Source organism: Buceros rhinoceros, unplaced genomic scaffold, assembly GCF_000710305.1.
Source record: "Buceros rhinoceros silvestris isolate BGI_N320 unplaced genomic scaffold, ASM71030v1 scaffold21530, whole genome shotgun sequence".
Taxonomy (NCBI): domain Eukaryota; kingdom Metazoa; phylum Chordata; class Aves; order Bucerotiformes; family Bucerotidae; genus Buceros; species Buceros rhinoceros.
The window spans coordinates 1-9,577 of record NW_010390454.1 but is presented as its reverse complement, the minus strand read 5'-3'; the positions used below and the strand labels follow the sequence as shown (position 1 = coordinate 9,577).

General features: G+C 44.8%; 2 protein-coding genes across 2 annotated transcripts in view; one reads left to right on the top strand and one right to left on the bottom strand.

Annotated features, from left to right (window-relative positions):
- LUC7L3 (LUC7-like 3 (S. cerevisiae)) overlaps positions 1 to 2,725 on the top strand; it is a 19,503-nt gene extending 16,778 nt beyond the window's left edge. The window contains exons 10-12 of the mRNA XM_010137949.1: positions 583 to 723; positions 829 to 934; positions 1,348 to 2,725. Of these exons, the coding sequence (XP_010136251.1) occupies positions 583 to 723; positions 829 to 934; positions 1,348 to 1,372 (272 nt within the window). The 3' untranslated portion in view covers positions 1,373 to 2,725. The remainder of the gene's footprint in view (positions 1 to 582; positions 724 to 828; positions 935 to 1,347) is intronic.
- A 3,482-nt stretch (positions 2,726 to 6,207) lies between these two features.
- On the bottom strand, positions 6,208 to 9,562 carry LOC104495038 (ankyrin repeat domain-containing protein 40-like; the record flags this gene model as incomplete). The annotated part of the gene is made up of 5 exons (XM_010137961.1): positions 6,208 to 6,351; positions 7,002 to 7,177; positions 7,715 to 7,971; positions 8,039 to 8,306; positions 9,421 to 9,562. Coding segments are annotated over 5 exons (987 nt in total), but the record flags the coding sequence as incomplete, so codon positions are not given.
- Between the last annotated feature and the right edge of the window lie 15 nt (positions 9,563 to 9,577).

Genomic DNA, 9,577 nt, shown 5'->3' with positions numbered 1-9,577 from the left:
CCCAAAGCCAGCAGTGCTTAATTCTGCTTGTTTCCCATGGAAAGTATTTGATTGATTTGGGTTGCTAGGCTTTTCAATTGGTAAATACTGATTTATTTGATAATACCCTGATGCACTGTCCCATCATTATTTTGTGATTCTTTTTTCAAGAACCATATTTAGTAACTGTAAACCAAAGACGGCCATACAACATCATAAATTAAAACTTGGGGACAAAGACTCCCACAATAAGTAAGGAAGCCAGGCTCCTTAATTACACATTTGCCTAACTTCTCCACTACCTCCTCTTCACACGCACCCACCCCCTGCCCTGTTTGTATATTCAACAGAGAGCTGAGCAGCTGCCTCTGTAGCAGGTCTGTCCTTTCTCTTCTCTTCCCCACTCTGTACTGTCCCCTGTGACCTTTTTTCCTACCCTGTCCGTTCCAGCACGGTAGTCTGAAGCCTCTTTCTGTACCTTTTTGAGTATTGCTGTTATTGCTATAGAAAGTAACTGTCCCAGTTTGTATGCAGTATGTATCTCACATGTGCAATGTTTGTTTTTACTTTGAAATCCATGGTCAATGTCTTCTTTCATGGCAGAAAAGAGGGGATCTGATGATAAAAAAAGTAGTATGAAGTCCAGTAGTCGAGAAAAACAGAGTGAAGACACAAATACAGACTCGAAGGAGAGTGATACTAAGAATGAGGTCAATGGGACCAGTGAAGACATTAAATCTGAAGGTGACACTCAGTCCAATTAAAACTGATCTGATATGACCTCAGATCAGACAGAGGTAAGTGCATTATTTCAAACTTTGATTAGGGCTTTTTGTTACTGTTTAACAGTGCAGCGTAAGTATGCACAGATGAAGATGGAACTAAGCCAAGTAAGAAGACAAACTAAAGCACCTTCTGAAGGAAAAGACAGTGTAGTCCTGCAAAACATTTTGAGGTACATTGTTTTGTCTCAGCTATTTTGTAGCAGACTCGTGCCCCCATTAGTGTGCCTCTTTGGGACATATTTGTAATATAGTCACCATAGAAAAATTAATTATCTTTTTTATTTTTTAGGGATTTTGTTATCGTTTTTTTAAAAAGTTGAACTGTTTTTGTATTTAAGTCCATATTGTGTTGGTACATCAGCAGAAACTTTTCCTTTAATACTTAATATTTGAGGCACATGTTGGACTACTTTGTTTTCATATAAACTGCTAGTATTTCTTTGTCAAGGATGTTTCTAGTTTTTTTGCTTTATTGCCTTGCATTCTAATGCAGTTTGTTCTGTAACTCGAGAGCCAGTAGCATTGGATTGATGGAAGTGTAGGGTTTATGAATTATTGCAGCTGACTACCATACCTCACACAGCGTTGGTGTTGTGAGCGGCCCATGAAAAGCCAAATTAAAAATCAAGGATTCAGTCAAACTAAGCAGGTACTCATGCCAGGTACTCCTTTCTCTACCCACATCCATGTTTGAATGCTGTTGCCTGTAATCTTTAAGCTTACTGTTGTGTTTTTGATTTTCGAGATAGTGAAAAGGACTTTTTGTGTATTGTGTGAATACTGTAAATCTGATGTTAACAGAATGGAATTTTCTTTCAACTGTATGTAGGGATGCAGTGCTGCCCAGAATTAGATATCTTTAAGAGTTTTAAAAGGCAATAAACACTACATAATAATCGCCTTGTTACTTTCAATGCAATTCGAGTCTTTAAGAGGTATGTGTTTAATATTTCCTACTGTGTAGGAGACTTTGCAGTCAGCCGTAGCACAAAGAAGTGGAATGGCTGATAACAGGCTTCTAAGGCAAATGTAAATGCAAAGACAGATGCCACCAAATGCTTACAATGTTCATGGCAAGAATGTGTGCTGACAAACTGTCTGGTGGAAATGAAACAGCTAAACAATAGGAAATGCAAATACTGTATTAAAAAGAAAACTTGGAAGTTTTTTCCTCATTCTTGACATAGCTTTCTCACTCTTGCAGAAGGTCTTTAGTTGTATTCCTGAAATAAGGGACTAACAATGGAGAGTACAGCTGATAAATGAGCTTCTTGCAACAGAATTTGTTACTGTAGTTCCATTATTTATGCTGGGAACTCTTAAACACTTAATGTTGACTATTAAACCGTTAATGCTACATTATTGCTTCTAAAGCCAGTCACGGTCAATGTTGACACTTTTGTAGAGTTAAGATGACAGCTAACAACTGGGCCAATATATAGGAATGGTAAACTGCAAGCTCTTAATGCTGTCTAATTGTCTGTTTTCCCAAAATTTTGCATTATAGGACTACTACTACATGAAGAGTCTGCGAAGACAGCGGAAGACAGTTTAAACTGAAGATCTGCTTTAAAATGAGGTGAAAGAAAGCTGTAGTGGCGTAGAAAATTATAAAGTTGAGTTAGAAATTTTTTTTTTATAAAATTTAATTCAGGACTGGTGTTTCCTCCCAGAGTTCAGAAAGATGTGTTGATAATAGCACATATGCTACTGAGAATATAAGTCCTGTATCCTTTTTTTTCTTTAAGACTTTTTAAGATAAGAAACCAACATAACCTGAACACATGGCTTGCTCAGTGTTTAATTGCAAGTTTTCATTCTTGGACTTTAAAACACAAGAATAAATGTTTAGTATTTGTGTGAATCGAACTAAAACAAATCCCATTTTTACAACTGAGCTATTCCTAGCTTCTTGATATACGAGAAATGGAAATAAAGTATCTTTGAATTTCTGTTACAAATTTGATTGTCTCTGTCATTGAACGTTTAAGTAAGTTTCTTACCTAATAAATCTACTCATGTCTTCAAGCTTAGTCCATTAATTTGGATGCTTAGTTATTCTGTGGTGTTTGTGGGTTTGTGTTTTTTTTGGTGCCACCATCAGTTAGTATTTCTTTTCAAGGCTAGGTTAGAGAGCTGTTGGATTCTGTCTACCTGAAAAAGCACGGCTACTGCTGCGCTTGGTTAAGGAATTACGGAAAACTCAGAACAGGCGGGTAGGCCTCAAGCCGTTATAAAGCAGTCAGACTTCTACAGCGTTACCAGAAAGATGCCAGTGCTGAGGCTGGCCATCAGACTGCCTCACGTGTGCCTTGTCGTGTCGGTTTGGAGCACTGATTAACAACTGTTCGCACTGCAAACATGCACAGGGGGCATGTTAGAGCAGATAACGGGGGAAGAGAGACGTGCCTGGCAGCTTCCATTGCACACACTGGTTACGGGACTAGCATTTCCCCTCCCTTATCCTGCAGGGCTAGGAGTGGTAACAGGAGGTACCTTGTAGTAAGTTGGGCAGATGTGCCTGATAGTGGAGTCTTTCTCTAGTGCACTGAAGGTAAAGGAAAAATCCTGTCTTTCAGAGCACAGGAAACCTGGTGCCTTTCTAGTAACTACCTTCAGATTTGGCTATAAAGAGCATCTCCAGAACAGTGAGAAGTGTCACCTTCAGAGCGCGGGCCCAAGATCAGTATCATCGCAGGTTTTCTAGGCATGCCAAGCAAAAAGCAAATAGCTTACTCAAGTGAGCACCTCCGGCATGCTTTCTCCCTGCTGGTTTTGAAAGCCTAATGCTTTTATTAGGTGTTAAAAATGTGCTGGCCCCTGTGTTTTTTCAAAGTTGTGTTCAGATTTTAAGAGTGTCCTGTCCCCTCCAGAGTGCCGGGTATCACCCCCCCACACCTCCTACCCCCCACCCCTGAAAAAGGAAGAGAGCTGGGTACTTGAAACAACGGATACTTTAATATAAGTGAAGAGTAGCAATGTCAGTTCAGTACAAGTTTGTAGTGCAAAACAAAAGTCATCCTTGGAAGAACAGTAAGTTTTGTAAACTTAGTTTCAGTTGTCATACCAACGGTTTATTGTTCAAAGAAAAAAACCGAACAAAAACAACAGTTAACATAAATAGTGTGCCTTAGAGTTTATCAAACTGCATAAAACATACAAAAATATTTCTCTGAATGCATAGACTTACTTATTGTTACAGTCAGCTCATGATTAAAGTTTAGTCGTATCACATTATCAGTTATTCCTGGTGGAAAGTAGAACAAATAAAGCTGTTTTAGACCAGCTGCTCCTACAGCTGCCTCTTCAGGAGTTAGTGCAGGCAGACTTTATACAGATTCCTAATGAAGGAACTGAGAAGAAATTAGATCCTCTTATTTTTGAGCCATTTACTTACTACTGTTTTTCAAACAGTTATTGCACATAGTCTGAACTAGCCTCCGAGCTATGCTGAAAAGACAAATACATGACTGTTGAAATAAACCTCCTTTCCTGTCCTACAAGAAAAACAAAGCAGGAGCCACAGTTAGGAAATTTTACTTCATACTGTCTCACAGTCTTGAGCTTACCAGGAGTTGCATCGGGCTTTAAATAGCCCAGCTCCTGGCTAGGGACGGGCCAGGACTGAGAGCGGGGTGTTAGTGACAAGATGTAGATGGAGCAAGTGGGACAGGATGATGATTATTTTGAATGCACTACGTGAGAACTTTAAACCTAAGTAACTCGGTGAAATCGTGAAGGCAGAGCGAAGCGCCTCTTGTTGCTGGCAGGAGGGGTTTCTGTGTTCTGGTGACACGCACGTGTTTGTCCCTTGCCTGTGGGAGCCCCTGGGAGGAGAGAGCAGCTGTGCTGCAGGAAGCTGCTGCTCCCACCAGAATATAGTGATTGAGATCAACAGCAACAAACACTGCATCAGCGCTGCTCTAGTGCAGCTTAATAGAGCAGAGATGAGAGGAAAATCTGTACTATTGGGGGGATAAAACCAGCAGCTCATGTCCAGTAAAACAACTCCCTTGCCCCCTCCACCCACCCCAGGACCCAGTTAAGTGGTTTTTTGGTGCAAAGGTTGTCATCATCGGTTTTGGTACATAATTAAACAAAAAGCCTCCTAAGGTGGAACTTTGCGGCTACTATGTTAAGCTTCAGGCTGTCACTACTCCAGCAGTGCTGTGACTTCAGTACCTTGTTTGGTCTGAAAGGGAGTGACTTCAGGCTGTGTTTTAATGATGACTTAGGCCACTCATAAAACCACAGATGGGTGTTTTCGTTATGGACTTGCTTAAATGCAAGTAAAACAGTCTGTAGCTTATCCAGAGTCTGGTGGGTTTCCCCCCCAAAATGCCCTGGGAAGCACGTGGAGGCATTCGGCCCTTCCGGTGCTGAGCTGGCTAAATTTGGACTAAGGGAGGAGTGACAGGAGAGCGTGCGACAGGTGAACGTACAGGCTGGGTATTTGCTAATGGTGTTTCCAGTTCTGTAGGGCTGATGGAGAGCGTGGTGCCCTCCTTACAGCTGTGCTCCCTCAATAATACAGCGTTGGGCTTCCCCTCGCAGCAGAGACTAGCCCGCCCCTGTGACTGGGCTGCGAGCGTGGGCCAGAAGGAGTTCCCTGACTTAACAGTACTGACCCTTGGGTGCATCACACAGAGTCTCCTCATCACTGGGAAAATAAACCAAACCATGGACACAGATCTGTGATTCCCTCCCTGACTCTTCAAAGGGCACTTGAACATGCTCTGTGATTTCAGTGGTCCCTAATTAAGAGAAGCTGCTGTATTTTTTTGTGGAGGTGGCAGGGTGCCATCACTTCAGTTACCGTATGCTCATATGGGAGAGAAACAAACCTTTCCACCTGGCCACCCTGACTCCACCGATTTCCAGCCCAGTGAAAATTCTTTTCCTGTCACTTCAGAGCATTAACTATTTCTGTCCCCACACCTTGGTCAGTTTGCGTGAAGGAGCAGGAGATTAACGACTTGCAAGTTTTATGTCTTTAGAGACCCAACTGTTCATGGTGTGCCAAATACCCTCTGACATTTAACTTAATCTGGAAGTTTAAAAAAATATATATATATGTGCACACGCACAACTTCCTGAACACCTTTTCCAAGAATCCTATTTGGTCAAAGAGTGGGAGTTCTCAACATACTTCTCATACCAGTAACTAAGTCTCTCCTGCCCTCTTCCCAAACAACCCATAAACTTCTTTGAAATAATTGGAAGCATGTGATTTCAGTAGACAAATGAGGTATCCCTTATCTCAATACAATATCAAGTAAAAAAATAAAAGCAAAGGGGATATTAAATACAAAAGATAAACTATTAGTTAAAGTAGTAACCCTAACAATAACTTAAGGTTTTACTCACGTTGAACTCCCTGCCTTCAAAAGGCAGCAGCAGTAACCACCAGGTTCCCTGCCCCTGCTGGAGGTGCCCCTCGCGGTCAGTACGTCAGCTTTGACGCTCTGCTGTTGTAGCAGGGCCTGTCCGTCAGGGCTGGTGCAGCACTTCTGAAGGGAGAGCTGTTGCTTTGCACCAGAACCAGCTCCAGCTCCTGGAAGTCCTGAAGTCTGGCAACATCCTTGTCCTGTCAAAGAACAGACACAACTACACATTTCTTCTGAACATCGCTGGTTCATTCTTACAGTAATAGCTCAAGGAGGTAAAAACTGCGAGTCCAGGGACAGGAATAAATAACGGAAGAAGAAAATCCTGCTGGGAAGCACACATGATTTCAAAGCCTCCTTGGTTGGTTCTTGGCCCGCAGTTTTTTCTCCTTCAGCCCTCACCATGATTTGACTGTGTCTGTGCGTGTCACCTAACCAAGAGCTGTGACCAAAAGCCTTTCAGGTAGAGACCTCCAGAACAGGTACTTTTGGACCAGAGGAGCAGGTTCATCTGCTCATGGCAGAGCTTTCCATTTGTATTATTGTTTGTATTATTGCTGTTTGCCTTTTGGCCAGCACACAGTGCCGTGGTCCCTGCTGGGTACGTTGAAAGCACGCTAACGCTCTGGTGCTGGCACGGTTACAGACACTCAGGCTGTAATAGTTTCACTGCTGTTCTGACAAGAATATTTTGAAAAAGTCACGATGAAGTTTTACAAGTCCAGCATCCCTCTGATTTGTGAGCTGAGGTAAGGTGTTGGTTTTGAACACCAGGCCCATTTTTACCAATCCTCCCTCCCTGATGTCTGCAAAGGGCAAAGTCAAGTAATTCTCTGATGCCGATTCTTACCTTTCTTACCAGTGTATTGGGCAATTTTCTGATCTTCTCCACTTGCTCTGGGTTAACGCCCAGCTCGCAGCAGCTCACTCGGAGCAGATCCTGGTAGGTCAGTTCTTGTCTGTCCAGTTCAATTTCAATGAAGTCATTGTCTCGGAGGCTCTGGACTCTCACCTTAAGCACAAGTTCTAATTGAGAAGAAAAAAAAAAGATTTAAATGTGTTTTTCCTCAAAAACCCACCCAAACCTAACACTAAAGCACTCGGTGTTATCTTTTGAATTCAGGTTTTCTAATACCATACCTGTTACCGGGCTGAGAAATACCGGAACAGTTAATGGAAGCTTCCAGTGGAAGAGCGAGACATTCGCAGGGGAGCCCTGTTTACGGTGTTAAAATACGTGCCCCGTCAGGCCGTTACCGAACTACCAGAGATGCACTCGGTGCTGTGTAATACAGTGCGAAATGGGAACTGTTACGCTGCTCGCACGGGTCTTTCCTTTGGTTTGCAAAGGACTGCCACGTTTAAAATACCAACTAGCAGTTGTTTCACTTAAGCAGAAAAAAAAAAAAAAAAAGAGTTCTGGGTCTTTTTGGCCGGAGAGTTCCACATCTCTGCCTCTATTCCACAAGTCTGAACGTGGAACGATTCCTTAGCTTCATCCTTCACCCAGTAACAAAACCACGGAACAGAGTAACAGGAGGCTGGGAAATGGCATGGCATTACCTTGCATGTTGTATGGGAAAGCTCCAGTGAAGAAGAGGGGCTGGAACGCTGGCGCAGGACCAGTGGGTGAGCTGTCGGTGTGCAGCGGAGCGGCCGGTTCGGATGCAACCGGCGAGAACAGCCCTGTGCCATGGGGCAGGGGCAGCCGGCACGCGGGGCCGTTGGGCGCTTCAGGCTGGGCACAATTCGGTGCCGTCGGAGCCGCCGGCAGGGTGGGGAGTTGCTCCGCAGCGTCCAGCGCGGGGAAATCGTCCTCGCTGTTGCATGACGAAGGTGTGCGTATGCTTTCAGCCTGGGGGGCTGAGGAGCCGGGGCTCGTGTCACACTGGGTGCATGACAGCGTCGAGGGCGGAGAAATCGTCCTCGCTGTGGCATGACGAAGTTGTGCGTATGCTTGCAGCCTGGGGGGCTGAGGAGCCGGGGCTCGTGTCACACTGGGGAGGAGGAGAGGTGGAAGCACTTCCATTGTGGGACTCTGCCAAGCTGCCTGCGGTGCTTTCTTCAGCGTAAACGTACGGGAACGGTGGGTGGGCCAAGTAGTTTGCAACAACTGGCAAATGTAAATCCACTCCTTGACATTCAGTTTCTTCCTCTATTAATGGAGTTCAAAAATGGAGGGCAGGAGGTGGAGAGAGAAAAAACCCACTGTTATTGGATAGATCTTCCTCATTTTGAATACAGTTAGCTTTGTCTCAAAACAACACCCGTTCTGAGGTCATCAAAGGATGATACTCACATACCATGAGCAAGGAAGGCAAGTAGCTGTGAAAACCTACAAAGTTCTACCGTGTAGTGGCTTTTTTGAAACTAAAGTAGGAAAAAATAACTGCTGAAAGACACCCAAGTTCTAGCAGTGTTACCCCAGCGTTTTCACGGGAACTGGGTGACCAGCGGTCCTTCCTTAAACCTGGGTTTACGATGCTTTTAATAACACCGCTGGAAATAGCTCATTATGGCCCACGGCAACAAAGGAAACCGGGTGTTTCCTCAGGTAAGTGACTACTTGGTGTGACGCCCAGGACAGCTCCTCTTGCCTGCAAGTACTGCAGCGAAGGACGTTCTTGCCTGACTGAGGATTACTGATGTCAAGTCAGCTGATGTCAGAGCAGATGGCTGCAGAAATCTAGCAGGAGAACAGGAGAGCAGCATTTCCAGAGGTGAAGCACTTCGGCATTTCAGTCTGGAACGCAGGACTGAGATGCTGGTGGAAATGGGCCCTGGCAGCGCTCGGGAGCGTCACATACAACCAACGAGGTTTGCTGTGTGTACAAAAAGTGTGACGCAACTATGGGGCAAAAAATAATCATACTGCAAGTCACGGGGTAACAAAGCGCTCAGCAGCCCTAACTCCTGAAACGCTGCCGTGGATTTGTAGGATTCCTTCTGGTCAGACAAGTCCGATGGCACAGCTGTGAAAGCCTCGCCTGCGGCCTGCCTGCTGGCTTCTGCTCAAGGAGAGCCATCAGGAGTGCCGCAGCACTGCCCAGAGCACAGAGCGCTTCCGTCTCCCGATGGCACAGCTCACCCTTCCCAGCTGGAATCCCCACGTCTATTTGCCTGGGTATGAATTACAGATCAGAGCTACCTAATGAGACACGACAGCCCTAGCCACAGGTTTGCCCATCTGCTGCCTCAGATAAAAGCACTGAAGATGCTGCAGCCTCTAGACCCAGAATTCTCGATGACTAGATGAATGGTAACGGTACCTCCCAGAATCCTCCGGATGTCTGGTTTTGAAGTTAACTGCACAGCCAGCTCTCCCTTCGCGGTGAGGATCTGCTTATCTGCCCCGGCATCCAGCAGGCAGGACACCACCGGCGCGTGGTTCCGCTTACAGGCCCAGTGCAAGCAGGTCCTGTGGGG